Genomic DNA, 25,175 nt, shown 5'->3' on the forward strand with positions numbered 1-25,175 from the left:
AAACCCACCAGCCACTCCTCGGAAGGAAGGTTGGGCAATCCTACTTCCGTAGTGATACTGCCTCGGAAACCCAAGGAGGGGTCGCTATGAGTCGGGGTCGACTCGACGGCACATAACAACAACAACAACAACATAGAACAGAATAGAATACCAAATCACCTACTGTCTATAAAGGTTGAGTTTATCCCCTCTACTCGCTAAAGATAGTAGTTGTAACCTATAAAATGCCTCTAGACTGTAATCCCCCCCTCCCATCACAATCTTAGACTCAGGGCTTTCCCATTCTCAAGCTACTAACCACAAAGCCGCCTCTCCTACCTGCTTCCCAGCTGGCCTCTAGGCCAAAGAAGTTGTTAAGTATGCTGAATGCTTGTGTTCCAGGAGCTCATGCTCACCCTCTGCACTCTTTTTTTCTTTTCCAGAGTGAATTAGATGTATCCTTTTTTAGTGCTGTGAGCCAAGTGTTTTGTGGCATTGTGCAAAGCACACTGTAGTCCTCATCAGGTAAGTGCCACATGGGCAGGAAAATGATACAGCAGAATCCAGAATGTTAACCATCAACAACTGTGACAAGACGGTTGGGTATAGGTGCTTTGTAGAAACCTCTCACCCCCACACCCTGTCACCACCTTTTTTTTTTTTTTTTTTGCAAAAGCAATTCTAATTAAGATTCTTTTATTTTTCTCCCCCGTACAGGGCTTTGGCAATAGTTAATAATAACTGTTCTAGATTAATTTGAGGAGCTCTGGTAGCATAGAGCCTAAGGCACTTGACTGCTAACCAGAAGGTTGGCGGTTCAAACCCACCAGCCATTCTTTGGAAGGAAGGTTGGGCAATCCTACTTCTGTAGTGATACTGCCTCAGAAACCCAAGGAGGGGTCGCTTTGAGTCAGGGCTGACTCGACGGCACATAACAACGAACAACAACATATTAATTTGACTTCTTTTAATCCTAAAGAATAGGCTCTTTTCATAATTTAAAGGATGCAGCCAGAAAGTGCTTGGCTCCCCTATGGAGACAGGATTTTCTTGGCTCCAGTATTAATCTTGAGAAATCCCCTCATGACTAGTATAACAACTGCAGGGATGATAAACTGGAAGCCTGAAGAAATTGCCTGGCTTAATTTATTTCTTTTTCTAGCAGAGAAAGCACTGTTTTTTTTTTTAATTTTCTTCATTTATTTATTTATTTATTTATTTTTGTCTTTCTCCCTTTTAAATCAAAGTATCCAAGGACTCCAACAACACTCATTCACTTGGGTTATAGGCCGGTATATTTGGCAGGAGTCCACTAGGCTGTTTGAGTGCTTTGGAGGCAGTTAATTTTTACTTCAAAAATCTGCTTTCTACTTGAAAGCAATAAATAAAGGAACCCTTTGAGAACATGTAAGGACTCTATCTACAATAACCAAAACCAAACTCACTGCCATTGACTTGATTCCAACTCGTAACAACCCCCTTTGGGATTCCGACACAGGAAATATTTACAGAAGTAAATTGCCCAGTCTTCCTTCTGTGGAGTGGCTGGTGGGTTTGAACCACCAACCTTCTGGTTGGTAGTCAGATGCCTTAGGCACTATGCCACCAGAGCTCCTTTGGATCTACAGTTGTTGTTGTTGTTGTTATACGCTGTCGAGTCGGACCCAACTCATAGTGACCCCTCCTTGGGTTTCTGAGGCAGTATCACTACTGAAGTAGATTGCTCCATCTTCCTTCCAAAGAGTGGCTGGTGGGTTTGAACTGCCAGCCTTCTGGTTAGCAGTCAAGTGCCTTAGGCACTATGCTACCAGAGCTCCCTGAGATCTACAATAGTAAGATTAATTATTATGTACGTATGTGTATGTGTATATATATGTGTGTGTGTGTGTGTGTGTGTGTATGTATGTATGTACATGTAATTGTTGTTAGTTGCCTTCAAGTCATTTCCAACTCATGGCAACCCCATGTGCAGAGTAGAGCTGTGCTTCGTAGGGTTTTTGAGGCTGTGACCTTTATGAAGCAAATCACCACTCTCATCTTCTGAGGTGCCTCTGGGTAGATTTGAACCAACCAACCAACCTTCCAGCTAGTAATTGAGTGCTTCACTGTGCCACCTAGGGGAAAAAAAATTATATGTATAGATATATACATATATACACAAACACACATATACATATACATATAATATACATGTATATAATTGGATACCAATGCTTAGAACTAGTATATTCATATCCACCTAATATTCTGGGAAAATGTTCATTTACCTTTTAATATTATTCATAGGAAACATCATGTCCATGAAATTCATTTGCAGGATTTGGAAACCTCTTTAAATTAACTGGGGAACTCTGAGTGCCCTCTAGTGGTTAAGTGACCTAAATCTGTAAACCTTTGACCTCCAAGAGCCAAGACCAGGCTATGTTGGGATGTACTTTTATTCATCATGTAGTGTTCATTTAAAATAAGTTCTTTAAAGCAATTTAAAATAAATCTCTTCCTACTTCTACAGGGGTATATAAAAAGATGCCTTTTGATTTAAAAAGTCATTAGGAAAATGTCAAAAGCTGATGGACACTTTAGTGAGAAGTTCCACTGTAGGTCTTGCCACTAACTAGCTGTGTGTTTTGGACGAGGCATAAAATTCTTCAAGTCAAAGTGAGAGAATTAGACTAGAAGAGTTTTAAGATTCCTTTGAGCCTTAATATTTGATGATGCCATGATTCTAGGTAAGGGAGCTGAGTTACTTTACACCTAAAAGCCAGAAGAGAAAGTCTTACAAGTCTAGATATTCAAAGACTGACAGTGAGTCAGATGTAACAGGATATGTATTATGGTTGAATTAGCTGTGTTGCTGTGGCTTATTTATTGACTAGATATTTGTTAGAAGCAAGAGAAGCTTTTGTGCCCTACTCCTGGGGTATAGCACAGGGCTATGTAATGAGCTGTAGCATTCTTGTTTGGATTTAATTTCCATACCAAGGCACCCAATATCTTTTGCCCCTCATTTCATCCAGCTTCTTTTTTCCTTCCTTCCTCTCTAAATTACAGATTTATTATCCTTAGAAATTACTTAGGTATATCCAACAGATGAGGAAGTGCATGACTTTGAGAAGAGAACTAAATCTTTCCAGACCTTGAAATGTGTGTCTTGGCTCTGGGCATTTCATTTGCACCTGCAATGGTCTAAAAGTGCAGTGGGTGGCGGGGCAGCATGTGGGACCGCTTTCTTTATTTACATTCATAAGAGGATACCACGGCCAGCCATCTGAGTTCTTTTTAAGTAATGAATCTGATGTTCAGAGAGGACCTCTGCAATGTAGTTCTATAGCAGTAGAACAAAAGGGCCTTTTAGAGTCCCAGCCTCAATTTCCTGCTCCCTCTGCATCGACCTTGGATGGTCTACATCACCCTTCTGGTAGCATGTATCCAGGAACCTGTGAGAGTAGCATTGTTAGGTCTGCTTCCTTAGACCTTGGAAATGCTGAATACAAGCAACTGCTATTCAGAAAATTGGGACCTAGTGAGCAAATTAAGAGCACCAACACCCAGAGCACGTAATCCTTTTTGTTTGCTCAGGTTTAAGAAAGCCTTCCTCATCAGCCCACATGGATTAGATAAGATTTAAGGCTTGCTTGGGGTGCAAAAATAGGAGGATGGAAGTCGAAACCTCACGAAACCTCTTACTTAACAGTCTGTCTCTAGAAGTTTTTCTGCCTTGAAGCCTTTTAAGGATAGGGTGGTTTTCCAGGGTCTGCAGGGGTCAGACTTTGAGAAATAAAGTGCACCATTTTCATTTCTCTTTAAGATGGGCTTATTCTATTTCTAGTAAGACTAACATCACGAAGCAAGAGAAATGACACTTGAAAAAGAAACAACCTAAGCACAAAAAAATCATGACAAAAAAGTCTTGCTTATTGAAAACTCTTCCATTAAGTGGAAAGCCTCTGGTGTAGGAGTGTCAGGTGGGGCAAACAGGAAAAGCAAGCCCGTGACCTCAATCATTCACATGCTATGAACAAGCTCCTGTACACTTTTCACATTCCACTCCATGCATGGCCTGAAATGCTGCCTGAGGACACATGAGGCCCTGATTCTATAGGGATGGTTTGTTCACATACCTTAGTAGACAACATGTTAAGTCTTCAAATTTGATGAATTAAGACTATCTTTTAGGCCTTAACTGATAAGTTTCCTAAAAGGTGCTTATCTGTGGAGCCCCAGGAGTTTTGCTGAATTCTCCAGGCAATTCCTAATTGAGCGGATCTGTCTCCACTGCCTTCTGCTAAATAGAGGATGGCATTGAGTTCACCAGCTCCTCCTCAGTTCAATGCGTATCTCCTGTATGTGTAGAGACACAGAAAACCTTAACAGCCTTTTGATATTTGGTGCCTTTAAAGAAACTTAAAAGACTTGCTTCATTTTGACTAGAACACAAACCAGTAGTCCTGCCTTTAGACCTGGGCAACCAGGGCCCCTTTCCTGGCCCTGTGCTTCAGCGGGCCCCACTCTGGCTCTCTATGGGGCAAGAATGCCCACCTGGAGCTGAAGAGGCTCTCTCCACTTCTCAACCACACTTTTGGCCCCCAGAATTTCCTGCCCAGACACCCCAGAGCCTAACCTTAGGGCCTGCATAAGCCTCTCCCCCTCCCTTCAGAATGGGGGCAGGAATGATAGGCAGGGTGGGATGGTAGCCAGAGTGTCCCACATTCATGGGAAAAGAAGTAGGGGACAAGGCTGGGGTCTTTACTTATACTCTTAAGCCTCCTTCCTCACACAGAGTGGGCCTAGAATCCAGAATGTTTTCTTGATTTAAAAACATCTTTAAAACATTCATGTTTTTATTTTATAAATTCTTAAATGAAAGCCAGAGCATTTGATTCTAGTACCCTAACACTCATTGTGGGTGAAATGAAAACTCTAGACTCCTGGCCTCCTTTTTGCAGTTGAGGGTGGGGGAAGGGCCTCAATGCTGTATGCCCTCTGTGTGACTCGGCCAGTGTCTCCCATGGTGCTCTCTGGAGGAATGATGCCATGCAGTCAAAAGTAGGCAGTACCACCAAGATTTGTTGCCAGTCCAGCCCTGATGAGGACATAGGGCCCATTGTGAGGAATCTACCTTCATTCCTTCACTGTAATCCCCAAATCTCACATACCTTTAGAAGTCCAGAAACCAGAAAAGGAGCTAATTTTAGTCTGACTTAATGAACAGTTGGGAAAGTACTTGTTCAAACTAGAAGCTATGGAAATACTGGCAAGAGCAAAGGTAACTCTCCAGGAAAGCTGCCCAACACAAAAGCTACAGCAGCTTCTAAACGAACTAAAATTTTCTGGGTATCTTCTCAGAAAAGTTGTGGTTGTTATGTGCCGTCGAGTTGGACCCAACTCACAGCAAACCCTCCTTGGGTTTCTGAGGTGGTATCACTACAGAAGTATATTGCCCAGCCTTCCTTCCGAGCAGCAGTGGCTGGTGAGTTTGAACCGCCAGCCTTCTGGTTAGCAATCAAGTGCCTTAGGCACTCAATGATAATTAATGAAGTAGTTACAGAAGGATGATAGAGCATATGACTAACTCAGGACTGTCTTGATGATATCAGAGAGGAGTAAACCACCTCGCTTCTCACTGAAGGCTGAATTTAGTCATACAATTACTTGGAGCTGGAAGAAACCTACACAATCAAGTTTAAAACCTCACTCTTTTGATGAAGAGGCTAAGGCCCAGAAAGGTTCTTTGACATGTCCCAGACCACCTATGGGGCAGACCTCGTACCAGCTTCTGGGTAATCGAGGACCCTCGACTCTAGGGCATACATTAGTTAGAAGGCTAAATCTGATACATTTTTTAAAATCTCAATCATCTGGAGTAGATCGTGACAATTTGACCTCTAACAAAATGACATTTATAAATTTCCTGAATTATGAGAGAAGTTTAGAGAAGTGGACTTTAGTTGGAGAGACTGATGAAAAATCTCTTATTTTTGCATTGTTCCCTCCCCTGATGAAAAATCTTAAAGGGAATACCTGTGCATGTCTTGATAAGAGCATTCTCTCCAAAATCCACATTCAGAGATTTCTAAACATCTTTTTTTCTTCACTTTGGAGCTCTGGTGGCATAGTGGTTAAAGTATTAGGCTGATAAATAAAAAGTTGGTGGTTCGAACCCACCAGCCACTCTGGGAGAAAGATGATGGAGGCAGTCTGCTTCTGTAAAGATTTACAGCCTTGGATACTCAATGGGGCAGTTCTGCTGTGTCCAGTAGGGTCACTGTGGGTCAGAATCGATGCAGTGGCAGTGGGTTTTTTCCCCTTACTTTTGAAAATATATAAAGTGAAAGCAGGGCTGCAAAGGGGTGAGAGCTGACCTGTGGGCCCAAGGCAATATGTGTGGCCAGCCCCATCTTTGGGCAGGGCAGGCACTAAGGGACAAGGGGGCCAGGGCTCTCTCCAGCATAAGAGTCCTAGCTGGTGCTATCATGAATGGGAGTCCCAGAATTATGAACAGTCCCCCAAGGAGTCAGCCCTTCGCCTGGGAGAGATGTGAATGTTCCAGATCAAACAGTCAGGCCTTACAGGACTGGATCCCATTAGCATTAGCCATCTCCCTCTTTCCTTTAAGTGTGTTCTGAGTCCTCTAGGTAACATTTCCAGCCACTACTCTTCTTTCCACAAAATCCTTCCATCTTACACCAACTCCATTTCTTCCATTCTTACAAGTTATGAGGACAGGAAAAAATAAAATGACAAGCTTATTTGATCCAGCACTGTAACTGACCCAGTGTTGTGTGATTTTACATAAGCCTATATAAACTTTAAGCAAAATTATACCACCTAGGTCTCTGTTGCTCTGACAACAATCGTACTTTAAAAAAAAAAATCATTCCTTTTCAGTGGCCTAATTAGCAAGAGAACATTTGGGCCTAAAAGTAAACAGAAGGCTCTGTTATAAGGATAGTATATTGAGGAGTGTCCACACTCGTCATGATGATGGTCTTCTATATAGAATGTTCAGTCTTCTGTGAAAAAAATAGGAATACAGTGGCCTTTAGCAGCTTGTCTAATTTCATGGGAAATTGTATTAAAGTTAACTAATGAGAACAAGTTTTTCTTCCCTTCCTACTTAGTATACCAAAGAACTTGTTTAGCTAGAATCTTAAATAAATCAAATGAGAAAAAGGAGGGGATATGAAACCAAAGAGAAATTTTAGTTTGTAGTCTGGGCTTTGCAATGGAATTATTCTTGAGGTCACATTCAAATCTGTTGCTATTCTCTTACTTATTAAGGATAACTAAATCACCATAGTGGTGTTAAAATACCAGATGAAAAAGTGTTTCATAATCCAGAGAGAAAAATTCCAAGGTAGGAACCATAAACATCTCAATCACTTTAATTAAAAAAAAAAAAAAAAGTGACTTCAGAGTGGCACTAACATTACCAGGACCATATAATGTTGCGACTCCAACTCACATGACATAGAAATTCTGAAAGGCTTGTGTTTCAGGGTTGGGACACCATGGAGCTGCTCTTTAGGGGGCTGTTTCTAGTTTATATTAGTTCCAATTTTAAAAGGCCCATGAGGAGAAACACATTGCCTTGAAGGGCTCTTTAGAGTCAGTAAGTTCAGTATAACCTTAAGGTAGAACCCTCTTGAAAAAGTGTTCTCAGCTAACCACGTTAATAGACCCTTAGACTGGGCATCCTCACTTCCTCCTCTTCCAAACTTCAGAGTTGAAGTGTGTTCAGCTGTTTATTGCCATGGACTTGGCATACAGGGCATTGTTTTGGCCCCTACTCACCTGGCATATGATCCAATTGCCATACTTTTGACTTCGCCAGTAATGTGCAAGTTTCTCATAAACCAAACCAATGTCTCGATAATAGCTGGATTCTTGTTTTAAAGGAGTCAAATAATTCCAGGAGGAAATCAACTTTAGGCCTTTGCCTGCCACACTGGATTTGGTTTGTGGTTTTCTCATATAGTGCCAGAAAGTTGCATGATTTTTAAGGGTTTGAGCCAGATAATCAGACAGGCAGTCACAGGCCCAGTTCAGAATGACTTCACTGAGCATCAGCTTTCCAGGATGTTGGGAAATTCAGGCCTGCTTAAGGACCTGGTCTTTCTTATAATGGGGCATGACAATGGCTAATATGACTCAGCAATAAATTCTGATCTGGATTTCAAAACAATTGGTGAGTTTCTCAAGGTGTCTGGATTGCCTGTCACCTGCTTGTCAAAAAGACAGAGCAATCCTCAAAGCAGCTTGATCCCTGAACCAATTTATATAGCTTAAAGTTAGATTTCCTTCTATCCCAAAGAAAATCATCTTGGAGAAGTTGAAATCTTCAAAGGCACTAAGGCTTTCATTGTTCTTTGTCAATACAGCAGGGGTTCTGCAGGCTCCCCAACTCTGCCTTTCATTCCAAGTTTGTCTTGGCTTTTAAGTTCTGGCTTCTGGGTCTGGTGAACAGGATTGAGTCAAGGGCTTAACATTCCAGTCCTGGTTTGGCTGTGGGACAAAGCAATTATCTATATAGCTGGGAGACCCAAAAACCAAAACCCATTGCCGTTCATTTGATTTTGACTCACTGAGACTCTACAACAGAGTAGAACTTCCCTATAGAGTTTCCAAGGCTGTAAATCTTTATGGAAGCAGAGTGGCACATCTTTCTCCTACAGGGCAGCTTGTTGTTGTTGTTGTGATGTGCCGTCGAGTCGGACAGGGCAGCTAGTGGGTTGAAACTACTGCCCTTTCAGTTAGCAGCCATGCACTTGACCACTGTACCACCAGGGTTCCTTTAATTAGAAGACATAAATAGGTATATTAAAAGTTTTTTTTTTTGTTGTTTTTTTCTGGGTCATTTAAGGACAGTTCCCATGGGCCCCTGAAAACAGTTTATTCTGCTGGAGGACTATTTGCACAGAGCTTAATGAGAAATTAATGCAGAGTCTAATGGAAACTTAAAAGTCATTCACAGGATTGTTCCATTCTCTGTATTACTTTACTAAGCAAATACAGTATGGATTTTGAGCATCTGGAGTTACTAAACATTCACTTTATAAAGACCAAGTATGAACTCCCTAGTACATTTAATCATTCACTGGTTTACCTACTTGAAAGAATTTATCTGTTATTTTTTAATAGAGTAGGAGGACCGTGCTCTTTAGAGATGGAAACTTCAGACACTGCAGTGCAGAATTAGTAACATTCAACCATTATCATATTTTATTCCAGTTTCCCTTCTCCTTTCAGAAGAAAAACAGGTACTCAAAGGTGTACTAGGAGGAAAAATTTGGCTCTTTCTAGGGAGCTCTGGTGGCATAGTGCCTAAGGCATTTGATTGCTAACCAGAAGGCTAGCAGTTTAAACCCACCAGCCACTCCTCGGAAGGAAGACTGGGCAATCTACTTCCCTAGAGATACCGCCTTGGAAACCCAAGGAGGGGTCGCTATGAGTCAGAACCAACTCGACGGCAGCTGAGTTTGGTGTTTGTTTTTTTTTTTTTGGTAGACACTATAGTCTAACAATACTTCCTTGTTTCCTCATACCCTATACTAAGTTTCCAATAAGAACACATAAGCTAAAGTGGCTCCGTAACTCTCACATGGATATACTTAGAACTGTTCATTTGTAAGAGGTCTTGGTTCTGTAGTGCTGCTCTAACAGGAACACCATAAGTGGATGACTTTAATGAAGAGATTTATTCTCACAGTTCAGGAGGCTGAAAGTCCAATTTTAGAGTACAGCTCTAGGGGCTGGATGAAGGCCCATCGACATCGGATTTCAGCTCTGGGTCTTGCCTACTGCAACTGGAGACTTCTAATTCATGCAGCTGTGGCTGCTGAGGCTGACAAACCCAACATCAGCAGTTAACACAGCAGGCTACTGGTTCAAGTCCAGGAACAACCCCAAGAGTGACAGGCAAAATGGCCCAAAATGCACTGAAAAGCTATAGACCTTTCCCAAAGCTCTTCCATATATACTGGAAGCAAGCCACACCCCAAAGGCAACTCCCCTTCAACTACTTAGCTGCACACAGCAGATTCCACCATGGAAGTGATTACAGTCTCATCAAGGGAAATAACTATATCCCTATATCCAGCTGCCAAGCTACTCAAAACCTCAGCCCACCAAGTTGACACAGAACCTTAACTACCACAGAGGTACTATCTTGAAATTTGATTTGCTTTGTTTTTTAAATTTGGGAATTGAGTCAGTATGCCTTGCTTTCTTCTGTCATCTCTACTTATGGTTTTCTTTTCTTCAGTCTGGCTGGCAGAAAAGGCAGCTGAAGATCAAGGCTGTAGAGATTTGGTTGGGGTGGAGACTTGGAGGCTGAGGATGTCTGCTTGGCAGCTTCAGTCCTTTCCTGAGAAGCCTGGGAGCATGATAAGTATCCAATAGTACTGCTATTACTGTTACTACTGAGGCCAAATCATGCTCTTGCCAAATGTCCCTTGGTTTGTTCTCCAGCTTTAGTGGATTCTTTTCCTCTAAAAATATGTAGCTGTTCCATTTCTGTGACTACTCGTCCAGTTAACATGACCAAGGTGAAACTAAGTGTATGTATATGTGTGTAAATGAAGGTAATAATTTCTAATGTGAGTATCTATTTTAATACCAGGATTTCTATTTTAAAATCTCTTAGAATAAAAAATTCTAGGCTTAGTCATAACTGAACGTTAATGTTTTTACAACTCTAAAATTAATTTCCTTAATATGATTTTTAGATAATGTTTAATTTGGATAAAGTACACATCATTTTGGATGAGATGGTGCTAAATGGCTGCATTGTGGAAACTAACCGAGCAAGAATTCTTGCTCCTCTACTAATTCTTGATAAGATGTCAGAAAGCTGAATAATGGAAGAGCCCCACCAGACAACACCTGATTTACAGGAACTACTAACTCCATGGAATACCTCTTAACATCTATAGCCCCAAAGAACCTGGAAGACCACACATTGCAAAACAATATTTATAACATCCTTCCAAAAATATTATAAGTGTTTTCCATAGTTCAAAAATAAAACTGTATTTTAAAATATCCTGTACAAAGAAAAATTTTATCTAAACTGAGAAAAATGTTTTCTAACTTTTTTAAGCACTTTTTCTCACTGCTTCAAATTTTGTTGAATACCAAACAAGACTTTTTTAGTGCCTGCTTCCTTTTGCAAATTAAATCACGAAATAGGAAGGAAGTAGGAAGAATGTGCAGCATGTGTAGCAGCTCTCTACTAGCCTTTTAACATTGGCTTAATCCCATATTGCATTTTGAATAACACTGTTTTCTGAATGATACCATCCTTTTCCTAAGAAAGTCTTAAAATTTACATTTAAAAAATTTTACTATGTCATGTACTTTATGTAGATGGCCAAACTTTATTTGCCAGTTTCTAAAAACCCTCTGACATCTATTTTAAGTGCACTCAGCAATTACAATGCTATCATCTTAACTCTACAAAAATGTTAGTATCATAATGGATGAGAAACATTAAAAGATAACCCTTATACCTGTCCTTGATGCTAAATGTCAAGGGTTCTGTACCCTTCCTATGTGCTTTTGCTGCTCTGTCAACAGTAGAACATACTGAACTGCCCTAAATAAAAATAAGTATATGTAGGAATGCGAGGGCAGGTGCAATGAAGGAAATGGAAATGTACGTCTCAGTACACTAAGATACTCTGCCATCCTTTGGAATGTCCAAAGAGTTCTTTCATCTCTACTTTACGTAGCCTTCAAAAGAGACATTCTAGGCACTGACATCTCATTCAGCACTGCAGCTACTGCTTGTTTTCTATGTCTTTGTCAATCTCTCTCTTATATGTACGTGTGTGTAGGATTTTGTTTTACTTTCTTTTTCTAAAAAATCTATTTACATATTTCAGTTTTCATCTATGAAGACCCAGTTAACAAGTCATAGTGCATTCTGAAAGCAAACCTGAGTTGTTCTGGACTCACTGAAGAAGGCAGAGGAAAGGCTTCTGACCTGGGAGGACAGTGAGTGGTATATGTATATAGATCCACCTTTGTATTAAGCAGCCAGGGTTCTGGGGGAAGCCCAGTCTAGATCAAAGTGATTTGGAGGTCTTTCTGAGACATACTAGTTGGAAACACTGTCCTAGTTGGTAGGCACTTAATCAGTAGCCTATTCAGGTAACAGCTGAAACTGGTACACCAGAAGTAGCTAGGGAGTGAACAAAATTAATTTTTGGGTCATGCCAAAATAGTAGTTGAATTACATCTTGGCATAGATTTTAGTACCTTGAGAGTACAATAACAGTTAAAACAAAATATTAGGTAGACACCACAGAAAGAATTCTTAGTAACTTAGTACATGTAGAGACCCCAGTAGATGTCCTATTATATAAATGATAATGTGACTATCTGTTCTACAGACTGTCATCTAAGTGATTTTCACATTGATGAAATTTAAGTCTCAGATTGGCCAGCTTTATCTTGCTCTTAAATTTTTCTCTGCAAGAAGATTCCTGACATTTTAAACTATTATTGACTTTATAATGCTGATCAATTTACCTGCTATAGTAACTTGCTAGACCAAGGGTTACCAAACTTTTCCTATAAAGGGGCAGATAGTAACTATTTTAGGCTTTGTGGGTTTCTTTTTGGGTTTCTGTTGTAATTACTCAATGTTGCCCTTGTGCAAAAGCAGCCATAGATAATATAATGAGTTAATGAGTTTGGCTGTGTTCTAAGAAAACTTTATTTATGGACACTGAAATTTAAATTTCATATAATTTTCGTATCATAAAGTAGTATTATTTTTATCTTCTTTCAACTATCTAAAAATTTTTAAATCATATTTAGCTCATGGGCCATACAAAAACCAGACAATGGGCCATAGTTTGCCAACCCCTGTGCTAGACTAGTCTTGATAAAAGCTGGTTATTAACAGACATTTTAGAGACAAAGACAGTATATTACAACATATAAACTGGATTTGAATTCTAACATTAGTATAAAGTATTAGTCATGTATCCATGACTTGATTGAGACAACTACCCACCACTATTGTTTGGATTAAAGCATAGATCATACATTTCAATACTGCTATTATGTTTTATTTTAACTTATTCTCACAGAGAACTGTGCAGCTGACAATGAGATGAAGTATTTCAATGTTGCCTCTGATTACACAGTCACATTCTCATGCAGTAAATAAAAACAGTACTCAAATCATTCATTGTAGTGGGAGATCTCTCTTCTAATGTAGAAAGGGAACATACCTTTTAAACAGGTAAATAATGGGCAATTTCAAAACATGCTTTGGCTCCTGAAAAGGCCATTTGGCTAAATCAGGTCTAGTAATATTTCTTTCATCCATATGCACAGACATAGTAATAACAGGAACTTGGAAAATGTGTAAATACATCCTCTTCTTCAAAATCAAGAAGTATTAATTGCCTGGTTGTTTCTTTCACGTTAATACAACATTCAAAACTCATTCTGGATCTTAGACTTATATATCCTGCAAATACAGTAATAAGCAGTGGATCTGGTGTTTAAAAAGTTAACATAAGTAACTTGGCTGTTTCTAGCTATTGACCACTTTAAGACTGAACCCAACATTTGGATCACAATTAAGCATGGAACATACATTTTTTCTAAGCCTTCTAATTTCAGTAAAACATATTTACTATAGAAAAATACATTTCCTTCATGTAGTAATTTCAGAAAACCAAATATGAATGATTCAAAACAAGAATAGACCAGGTTAAGCTCTTAGGTCTGCTGAGTGGCAGTGAAATAGTAACATGACACAATTTTGTACGCTGCAAACATTTTAATGATTATTGTTGAGCATACATTTTGGAAAATTTTTAATTCAAACTGCAACAAGTTAAATAAATGTTTATAATATACAAAGAAAATATAACCAAAAGAAAACCTTGCTTGCTTTAAGTGTGCCTTGCACCTAGACCAGTGTTGTTGGATTTTTCCCTCCCTTAATGTATCTTTATTTTTGAGCTGCGCGCGCACACACACACACCCACTTAAGAATTTGATCTTTATAGTACGGTATTCAGGAAATAAAAATATACTCCCACCTCAAAGAAGTAAAAAGGTTGTGCATGATTATATGCCAAACAAATGAGAGAATACTAGAATACTCTGATAGTGCAGGCATCATTAAAAAGGAAAAGAAAAAGCTTGAGATGCTCATTAACTCTCTATGTTTTAAGGAAGCAGGATTTTTGACCAAGTAGCCTTAAAAAGCCAGCAAAACGGGGATCAGTGATGGCAACTGTAGTGTATGGAGTATGAAATGACAAACTTTACACAAATACACTGTTAGAAATTTACCAGTGAACACTGAAGATCTGAGAAGCTGCTCTTTGGAACAGTCAAGTAGGACCATCGTACTCCAGTCACATAAGCCCTTGTAACAACACACAGTGTTCTGTGCTATGTACTTGCTGGCTGGGTAAAGGATTTGTTTTGTCATTAGCAGCTAACAAACTTAACCCATGTTCTTAAAGCCTTAAAGGTGGATAAAAAGGCAAGTGTCATCAGTGTGGAGGATCTTACATTTCTCTGCACACAAACACGAGAGGCTTCACTAGTTTTGTAAAAGTCTCTGATGTCTCCCATTGCACTTTAAAGATCAATTGAGATGAAAACCTTTCTCCATTGTAGCAGCTAGCAGTCGCTCTCTCATGATCTCCTCAGAAGAATACTCAGGCAACTTAAGATAATGCACACAAGTATTCACCGATGGATAGCTTGCATCAGTAGCATCAACCTATAAAAACAAAAGTGAAAATAACAGATGATCATGAGTTTAAATATTTATTTCTTTCAATCCCTAAATAATCAAATTCTACTTGGATTGCCCATTAGCAAAGGGTTTATACCTTGCGTACAACTGTGAGCCTGGGATGTAGGTTGGCCAGTCCACCTGGGGGTAGAGTTGAGCAGCCAGTGGTAAACTGTAAGAATGCTTTCCTTTCATCTGAAGACATGCCACACAAAACTCTAACAAACCTTAGGAAACCAGGGCTAAAAGAAGAAAAATACAGTTATATTGATTTTACAGCAGATTTAAATGAAACAATTACTATTACTTTGTAAGCTGGCAATAATACAAAGTATTATATCCACATGTCGGAGGAACACTACAGAGACTCTTACTACGTAAGTATGAAATGGAGTGATAGAAAATACTTTGAAAAACATTTGAAAATAATGACTGCTAAAAAAAGGTAAGAGTTCCTCAAAGACTACTGTACTTAAAAATGGTAAGATCAGAAACAATGATAAAATATATGGATCAAACATTATGTAGTGAGGCCAGTGAATCATGAAAGCTCAAGATAAATTTGTATCATCAATCCAAATATAACTAAATTACCAAATGGTACCTGAAGTAACCCATTTTCATTTAAATGGTTAATTATATTTGACAAATTTATGTAATGGAATACTATATATAAATGAAATGAACTACTGCTATATGCCATAACATGGATGAATTTAATAATCACAATACTGAATTAAAGTAAAGAATCCATATCCTAAAGAATACATACAATTGTCCTTTGGAATCTGTGGGGCACTGGTTCTAAGACCACCCCCGCCACACACAAGGATACCAAAATCCATGGCTGCTTGCGGTACAGTAAATTACTTAGTGTGGCTTCTCTAGCCATAAGTCTTTGTAAACTCTGTGGTAGAATTTGCTGCGAGCAACTAAGGAGCTCCTGATTGTAAAAGTTATCCACCTGGGGTATTTCTGTTGGGCGTAATACAAAGCAGTGTTCTGGGAGGTTCCTGCTCTTTCTCAGGTGCTTAGAATTCTGATGTTATGATTGGTTAGTTTGGCCACACTGCCAGGCTCAAAAGGAGGCCTCCTAGAGGCACAACTCTCTCTGACTGCTGGTTGAGGAAGACGTGCTGCTGAAAGAGACACGCCCTGCTGCGAAAGAGATGCAAGAGACACGCATTGCTGAGTGAGACACCGAGGGACCAGCACTGCTGGGATAGAGACTGTGAGAGACTGTTGGCTGAGGGACGGTGGGCTGGGAGAGAGACTGAGCATTTTTCCTGAACTTGAATTATAGCTTGGTGCTTCCCTAATAAACCCCATAATCTTTGAGTTTCGTGTGGCCACTGCAGCAAATTATCAAACCCAGGAGAGAGGTGGTGAATGCTTTGGGAGGAACAGCTGGTGAAAGGGCTGGAGGGAGGCAGCATGTCTGGCCTTGCAGTAATAGGCCTTGGGCTATAGTTGGTGATTCTGTCTTCCTCTCGTGGGGTTAGAGGAGGTCAGAACATGTGGCCTCCCTGCCTTTTTAGCACTGCTCAAGTACCTTATATAAAATGCCACAGTATTTACATATAATCTACACATACCCTCCGGTATATTTTAAATCATCTCTGGATTACTTATATTACGTAATACGATGTAAATGCTACATAAATAGCATTTTACACTCTCCCAGCCTTTGAGGGACTTCTTTGACCACTTAATTGCTTTCTAGGAGCCATTTTCTTCCTGCCTTCCCCACTTGAATGTTTTAATCATCAGTTGGCTAAGCCTATGCATGCAGGACCTCCTGATGGCATGGATGACATTACATGATTTCATTTATTACAGTTCAAAAACAACATAAATCAGCGGACAGTAATTCAAGGATTAGAAAGGGTATGGTTAGGACTATACAACTGGAGTAGTTTCTTATTCTAGGTACCAATTATACAGATGTGTTGATTATGGGAAAATTCTCTAAGTTCTACAAATAATTTATATACTTCTTCATACTTATAAAAATTTTAAAGAAAGCTATATAAACAAGGTTATTTAAGTTTAAAAAAATCATGTTACTCTTAATTTTGGGGTGTACTTAAAACTGATGACTATTAAAATAAAAATTCCTTGTCTCATTTACATTAATTTGGAACATTTCTTTAAATAGCATAAGCACTGTAGTCTTTAAATCTGTCAGTGGCATGAAAGACAAACAGCTGAAAAACTTTCAGACTAAAAAGACATCACACCTAAATGCAATTTCCTGGTACTACAGACAGGCAAAAATGCTATTAAGCACATTACTGGAACAAAATACAAAACTGGAATACAGACTATAAATTAGCTAATGTTGGTGCAATGGCTAAGCAGTGGCTGCTATTTGAAGGGTTGGTGGTTCAAACCTACCAGCTGTGCCATGGGAGAAAAGACCTAGAGATTGGTTCTGTAAAGATTACAGCCTATGAAACCCTGCAGGACATTTCTACTCTGTGACACTGGTCACTATGAGTCTGAACTCACTGAACGGCACACACCACCACCACCATAAATTTGCTAGTTAATATAGGAGCTCTGGAGGAAGGTTGGGCAATCTACTTCAGTAGTGATACCACCTTTGAAACCCAAGGAGGAGTCGCTAGGAGTCAGATATGACTCAATGGCAGTGTGTTTGGTTTTTGGTTTGGTGGTGTAGTGCCTAAGGCATCTGACTGCTAATTAGAAGGCTGCCAATTCAAACCCACCAGCCACTCCTCGGAAGGAAGGTTGGGCAATCTACTTCCATAGTGATCTCGCCTCGGAAATCCAAGGAGGGGTCGCTATGAATTAATATGGATACATGTAAAAACATTCATGGTCTCAGGAAATGTACACAAATATAATGGTTCATGATGTATTCAAACTACCCTCAAATGTTTTGGTTTTTTTTTTTTGAAAAAATAGCATGTATATACATACATAAATTATGTTTATATATACATATGTATGTATAAGTACATATAAAGAGAATACCATAAAAGAAATGTGGCAAAATGTTACAGACTGATAAATCTGGTAAAGGATGTATGGTAATTCTTTAAACTCTTGTAACTTACCTGTAAGTTTGAGATCATTTGAAAACAAAAAAAGTAAATAAAGCAATATAGCCTAAGGTACTCTATTTTTAAAATAGTGAACAATTAAATCAAATTGAGAAATTAATCTTAACATCAATCAAGATTCAGCTTTTTGTGTACTCCCACATCATCAATGGATAGCATTCATTTACATGTTAGTAATTGTGACACATATCTGCTTTCTTATTTATTTTATGAATGCCATTCCATGAGTTCTTTAGAGAATCTATAATTCGATTTTGGGATACAGATAATACTGTTTTTTTAAGAAAATAATACTAACACATACCTGTCACGTGTATATCCCAGCTTTGGTTCTGTGTAATTGATAATATCCTCTGCTGCCCAGGATGGTGACTGGTTTCCACAAAGAATCATTTGTACCTCTTCATGGCTAAAGGAACTTAATTTCTCCATTGGGAAAACTTTATTGAAACCATCTATATTATACAAACAGCAAAAACAACACACAACTGAGTTTCTAAGTTATAATTCAAAATACCAAAGTTCAAATCAAAATACCCATTATCAACTAAATGGAGAAAAGATAAATATCCATAAATGATTAAATAAACAAAATAAAATTAGCTTCAATTTAAAAAAAAGGGGGGTGCTGTAAGTACTGAAATCTCTGCTTATTATCACAAATGTGAAGAGAGAATATTCAGTAACTATGGTCCAAATAGCCAAATTCTTGTATTTATACAACCTGGTGCTCACCGGCTCTGGTGTCAGACAAGCCAGCAAAAGTTATATTCTCCTGTTCAAAAATATTAAGTGATGCTCTAATATACTTTGCTCTCAACTTCACCTAAAGAACACAGGTTCTAGTATTATCTAATTCATCCTGATCTTGTAATATGGATAGATAGTATGCAACTATGATGAAATGAGGAGAAGCAAACAGAGGATACATATGCTATACCTTGAGAATATTCCAGCCTGTTCTGGGTATTCTGCTGGTACTAACTATCTTGTTATTGTTATTTGCCATCCAGTCAGACCCGACTCATAGCATCCCCTCCTTGGGTTTCCGAGGCAGTATCACTACGGAAGTAGATTGCCCAACCTTCCTTACGAGGAGTGGCTGGTGGGTTTGAACTGCCAGCCTTCTGGTTAACAGTAAGTGTCTTAGGCACTATGTTACCAGAGCTCCTACTAACATCTACAGAACAAAAAAGTGGCAAGTCTAGAGATTTATCAGCAATTCTTGACCACAGAAATACATTAACTGCAGTTGTCTCCAAGTAAAAGGAAAGGGATTAAGCTGAACATGCTTTAAAATTACCTCTGAAGGCTTCCATCTGTTTCTGAATACCCGTATGCATACAAAAGTCAAACATCAAATCTACATATTCTTCTGCATTATCCATTGTTATCATCTGCAAACAAAGTTAGCCCATATTATTATTAATAGCTAGAAATATTTCTGTAGTCCCTAGAATGGGGTTTGATAGGAGGACGTTTCGGCTTACAACTGTATCAAAAGCAAAGTCTTTACCTCATCTTCACCACTTGGTTTGAGATCCACAGCTGTAAAACCATATATTCTTGAGGAAGGGCAGAACTGGAAATTTAAACTGATAAACAGAAGAAGGATTAGATTAACTGGCATTCAGTTACTACAAGTGTCTAAACTTTATAATGCTGCTGCCAAAACGATGAGCCCCCACCCTCAACAACAAAATCAGTGTACCGGCTTAAATGTAAGTATGAGGACTTTTTTAGTATAAAATCCTATGCATGAAAATTATGAGGTGAATTGTTAACAAACCTGTCTGGCTTTGCAAAGATTGCTTGCCATTTTCATGAACCCACCACCTTTCCATATTTTACTTTCCTCTTTTCACACATAACTAATGAACTGAGATTTTTGCAATAAATTATGGCGGTAACATTTTTATAAGTCTTTTTTGTGAAGTAAAAACTATTGCTTCAGTAAGTCATTCATACTGTGCCCTCTCCCCAGTCAAACATATAATACATATGGAACCCTGGTGGCTCAATGGGTAAACTCTCAGCTGTGAAGCTAAAGATCAGCAGTTCGAACCCACCAACTGCTCCACAGGAGAAAGATATATAGCAGTCTACTTCCATAAAGATTTACAGACTTGGAAACCTTATGGGGCATGTCTATTCTGCCCTTTAGGGTCACTATGAGTAGGACTCATCTCAACAGTTTTGGTTTATAATACATAACCATTACGAAACAAAATTTCCCAACATGTCAGCAAATATTTGAAGAAAAAAAAAAAGAAGAAAACCTTACAATGAACTCAGAATACAAGAAAATGTTCTGAAGGTATAATTGGTAATAATGACATGAATATGAATGAACAAAATTTTACCAAAAGATCTGAAGCATCCCCATTAGAAGATAATGCTTACATACAATTTTTGAGCTTTGCCAATTAGGCTATATACATATTTCCTACTGAATGTCTCAAAATATTGACTTTGGATTTTTTACACAACATATATACATTTATCATACTTGATAAATCAATCTTCCAGAATATGAGAATTAATAAACTATATTCTGATACAGCATTAGCATATTAACATATCAGATCCAAACAGATAATGAATATTTCCTATAGTGTATTACTATTCTTAAGGCACTGTTTACTCATATACTATAAATTAGTGAAGATAAAGAAACAAAAATTTTAGAACTTATTCATCCATTAAGTTAAACAATATATGTATGTGTATATTTATATATAAAAACCTTACCCTAAATCCTCTATGCTGAGTGGAGGCCCAGAACCTGATGGATTCTTCAGCACTAGTTCCTGTAATTTTGTGTTCTTCTCATCTTCAGAAAGACTTCTGTTGCTTAAAATCTGGCGCCTCTTGATAGCAAGTTCTTTAATTTCTTTTAAAAATCTGGCTCTGTGTGGGTTTACTAGTTCAAAGTCTTCCCAAGTTAAAATTCCATTAAACCATGCTGGAGGCTTTGGTTTTGGGGGATCAAGAATAAACTCTGATTTTGAATCCTCTTCAAAGCTTCCTACTGAGAGTGAATCATGGCCTTCTTCTGTAGAAGCTTCAGACTGACTTTCCGTACAGTGTAAATCTCTATCACCTCGTGACTCATAAATTAGTTTACTCATATTGCTTTTAATGTCACCCATACACATAAGTTTAAAGAAAGGTTTAGAAATAGGTAAGTCTACAAGTCTGTTGTCTTGAATACATTTGGCCAAGAAAATTCCAAGGAAATGAAAGAGTTTTGTGATCCTTTCAAGCTCATCACTGTCTTGTGGAAATGGTGCCGTGAACAGTCCACATGATCTCTGCACATAGTAACCAGGGGGTTTCAATCCACCACCAAGATCGACCTATTTTTAAAAAAAAGGGGAAATGGAAATAAAGTTATACAAAACATAATAAATACAAAGACTCTAAGCCTGTTGTTATGGTAAGGGGCGAAAAGCCCATTAACATTAAATATTTAAATGAATTTAGCTGTCCAAAGTATTTGTATATACATTTTTTTAAATAGTTTGTGGTAAATAAATTTTATCCTTTAGAAGTATTTGTAAAATATCAATACAATTTAATAAAAGTAGAAACAAAAACCTTGCTTTTATACTGAGAGCTTAACTTATTTTTAACACTTTCCGATAGAGTCACACTCAACTCACAACATGAAAAATCAATCTTACATGACGAGATTCATCATCTGGGAAGTTATCATCACAAAGCCAGGCTCCCAAGTCAGTTCTCTGGAATTCTGCTGCCACCAGAGCATAAAACTCTAATGTAGGTCCTAAGCCGGTTCCTTCTTCTCCTAAAAATTCAACCTAAAGTATAAACAAAGAAATTATCATCTAATTCTTGCTCAACTTATCATATTTCATTTAATACTTTTTTTTTTTTGAATAATGGCACAGTTATGCATTAAAGCAAAATGGGGTTTTTATTCTAGTTTTTCAAAAGGGAAGAGAATATTTTTGGGTGTTATTATACATATAAGAACTGTACTGAAATTATTCATACATTAATTCTCACAGCAACTATGTGAGAATAAGTATTTCCTTATTATACCAAAGGAAATCAAAACTCAAAGAGGTTAAATCATTTGCTCAAGGAAACGATGAATCCAGATTAGAACATGTATGTGACAGCAAAGCCCAAACTCTTCTATTTATGTATGACTTTAGGCAATCACTTTATAAAGATTTTTATCCACACTCTACCTTGTCCCAAAAATTATTTGAGAGAGCTTACAAAAACATACAGTGATAATGCAAGGTTAAAAAACTAAAAAGAAATGAGGATTACCTAGGCTAGAATATAAGGGTAGGAAGAATGAGTTGAAGACAACAAAGTCTATATATAAAGTAAGTATCATAAAGCCTTGGACATTTTCTAGAAATGTATCTCATTAATTTTCAATTTCCTAGATGCCAAAGCAAAAAGTAGAACATGACCTGTTTGTGACCAAGTGGTTCAACTCTGTGATAGGAAAGGTATTTCTTCCATTGTTGCTAAATAAAGAATACTATGTATTTGGAATATAATGAACAATGTCCAGGATAACATCTTTACAGTAAACATACTAAATTTTATGCTGCCATTTGCTGTAACGTCTCTAAGCCAGTGATATAATACTGAGCACAATTTAAGTGAAACAATACTATGAGAGGATAAAACAGGATGCCCTCAAAATGAAGGTATCTAATAGCATTAGCTTAATATGACAGTAAGATTTACGTATAAAAAATTATTACTCAGTCTAGGATTTGTTAAGAAATAGAACATGTCCTTCAAATATGCCAAGTATCTTCCAACCTCAAGAGTACAGATAATCTTATTTGCTCATTAAGAACATAAGCTTCTGACCCCTGAGGGAGGTAGGCTAATACCTTCTTACAAAAGTCGCTCTGCCAGAGAAGGCCTCTGCACAGAAGAAGGCAAGGAGATCCCTCTTCGCTTCTATCTACTCTAATTTCTCTGTAGTGGAAGACACAGATTCTCATCACTCCTGTACCCTGAAAGAAATCTTATTTTATAGAAAGTACCTCAAGAACCGATTTTCGATCTGCATGTATTTGCATGACATTCTCAGCCCATTCCATCAGTGATTCACCACGTGGAACTTTTACTCTTTCATGCTTAAGACGACCAACTCGAAATTCTCCAGGGTCATCTCGCCTCACACTGCTTGTGGTCCTTGTTCGTTCCACAGTGGCTTCGCGTCGGTTCTGTAACCATACTATTGCTCTAAGATAGAAAAATATCTATGTAGGTAGAGCATACATTAATAATTTAATGTACTGCTAAACCAGCAATAGAATTCAAAGATTCAAGTAAAATTTAAAAAGATAGTATTTTATCAGGTGATAAAATACAGTAATCTTTTTATTGTACAAATTATTCCTTCGTCTGTTGAGTAAAAAATATATGAAAGTGCTTTGATCATAATCTGCCTTAAACAGCAAGCAAGGAGTCTCTATTTTCCCTCTTTACTTTAGCAATTAATAGATCATAATAAAGCTCTGTGGCCCAAACTCTACATAATACATAAAAATAGACATTCATTATACATAATATAGGTAAGAATTTCCTATCAGAGAAACTAAAAACTGGTTAAGCTATCTTTATTATTATTATATAAACAAAGAGCACATTGTACTGTGATTTTAAAACATTTTCTTTTTAACAACATAGAGATAACCAATCTGGAGTGAAAGAAAGAACCTTGACACTAGATACTAGATGAAGGTTCTACTCTCAATGTGTGCTACTATTTTTTCATAATCTCAGGCAAATCAACTAGTACTTTGAGAATCAATTTTCTAATTTATGAAGCGGAGATAATATCCAATGCTATTTATCACAAGTATATAGGGAAGCGCAAAATAGCAAGATATGTAGAAATGCTTTGTAAATAATAGAATGCTTTGAAAAATGTAACTTAGAGGGAAAAGTTTAGAAATCATTTATCAGATAAAGTTTAATATTCAGTCTATACAAAGAACTAAAACTCAAAAACAAAAAGACAGACAACCCAGTTAAAAAATGAGCAAAGGACATAAATAGACAGTTCTCCAAAGAAAATAGACAAACAGCCAGTAAGCACTAAAAAGGATGGTCAACATCATTTGTCATTATGGAAATGCAAATCAAAACCACAATAAGATATCATCTCACCCCCAGTAGGATGGCTATTATCAGAAAATAACAATTGTTGGCGAGAACGTAGAGAAATTGGAACGTTGGTGTATTTATTGCTGGTGGCAACATAAAATGGTGACAACTGCTGTGGAAAAGTCTGGTAGTTTAAAAAAAAACAACACAGAACTACCATGTAACCAAACAATTCCACTCCTAGATATATACCCAAAAGCAAGTACTCAAACAGATATATTATTCATAATAGTCAAAAGATGTAAACAATCCAAGAGTCTCAAGAAATCAATGGATAAACAAACTATGATATATTCAAACAACATAATATTATTCAAACATAAAATGGCATTAAATTCTGGTAGATGCCATGACATGGGTGAGCTCTGAAAACATTACGTTTAGTGAAATAAGGTACACACAAAAATAACAATATTGTATAATTTCTTATATGAAACATCTAGAAAAGACAAATTCCTAGAGACAGAAAGTAGGTAAGAGGTTATAAAGGGCCGGTGGCAGGTGAGAATGGAGAGTTACTGCTTACCAGTTATAGAGTTTCTATTTGGGGTGATGAAAAGTTTGGTAATAACGCAGTGGTGATGGACACACAACACTGTAAATATAGTTAATGCTACCAAACTGTCCAGTTAAAAATGGTTAGAATAACAAATTGTATCTTATATATTTCACAATTAAAAAAATGATTTTAAAAAAATTAACATGGAAAACAGCAGCTATCTTTTAAATTTTAAGTTTTTACATCAATTTTGAAAGACTAGTCTATTATGAGTAGTCAATCATAGACCAATTTATAGGCAGCATTGTAGCTACAGCAGTGGGGAAAAAAAAAAAAAAAAAACCCAGCCAAATCTACAGGTGGATACATATAGGTAGACAGGCAAAATGATCAGGTATGTGTAGGTTAAAAGGAATATACCCATGACCATATATAACTCTGGCATATGGTTTTTCTACATACATGTTTGTATATGCTATAAGAATGTCCATATATAATGTAGCTAACGGGGCAAAGTTATGATAATTTCTTAGCCACAGCCAAACCCTCTAAGGGGTTGAGTCAAAATGGGTCCATGGGCTCAGGACCATGGTTGCGGGAGACATCAAACTCAACTGGCATGACACTACACAAAAGCATTATTCTACATCCTACTACT

General features: G+C 37.7%; 2 protein-coding genes across 2 annotated transcripts in view; one reads left to right on the plus strand and one right to left on the minus strand.

Annotated features, from left to right (window-relative positions):
* The window catches only part of AP4S1 (adaptor related protein complex 4 subunit sigma 1), a 28,724-nt gene extending 17,889 nt beyond the window's left edge, over positions 1–10,835 (plus strand). The window contains exons 4-5 of the mRNA XM_007938526.1: positions 423–434; positions 10,707–10,835. Coding sequence (XP_007936717.1) covers positions 423–434; positions 10,707–10,835 — 141 coding nt within the window. The remainder of the gene's footprint in view (positions 1–422; positions 435–10,706) is intronic.
* A 3,767-nt stretch (positions 10,836–14,602) lies between these two features.
* HECTD1 (HECT domain E3 ubiquitin protein ligase 1) overlaps positions 14,603–25,175 on the minus strand; it is a 142,749-nt gene continuing 132,176 nt past the window's right edge. Inside the window, exons 34-41 of the mRNA XM_007938582.2 lie at positions 22,890–23,091; positions 21,531–21,668; positions 20,596–21,203; positions 19,361–19,439; positions 19,148–19,241; positions 18,149–18,299; positions 14,853–14,997; positions 14,603–14,740 (exon numbers count right to left, since the gene is read on the minus strand). Of these exons, the coding sequence (XP_007936773.1) occupies positions 14,603–14,740; positions 14,853–14,997; positions 18,149–18,299; positions 19,148–19,241; positions 19,361–19,439; positions 20,596–21,203; positions 21,531–21,668; positions 22,890–23,091 (1,555 nt within the window). The remainder of the gene's footprint in view (positions 14,741–14,852; positions 14,998–18,148; positions 18,300–19,147; positions 19,242–19,360; positions 19,440–20,595; positions 21,204–21,530; positions 21,669–22,889; positions 23,092–25,175) is intronic.

Source organism: Orycteropus afer, unplaced genomic scaffold (genome assembly GCF_000298275.1).
Source record: "Orycteropus afer afer isolate SDZICR_OR568_19922 unplaced genomic scaffold, OryAfe1.0 scaffold00051, whole genome shotgun sequence".
Classification (NCBI taxonomy): domain Eukaryota; kingdom Metazoa; phylum Chordata; class Mammalia; order Tubulidentata; family Orycteropodidae; genus Orycteropus; species Orycteropus afer.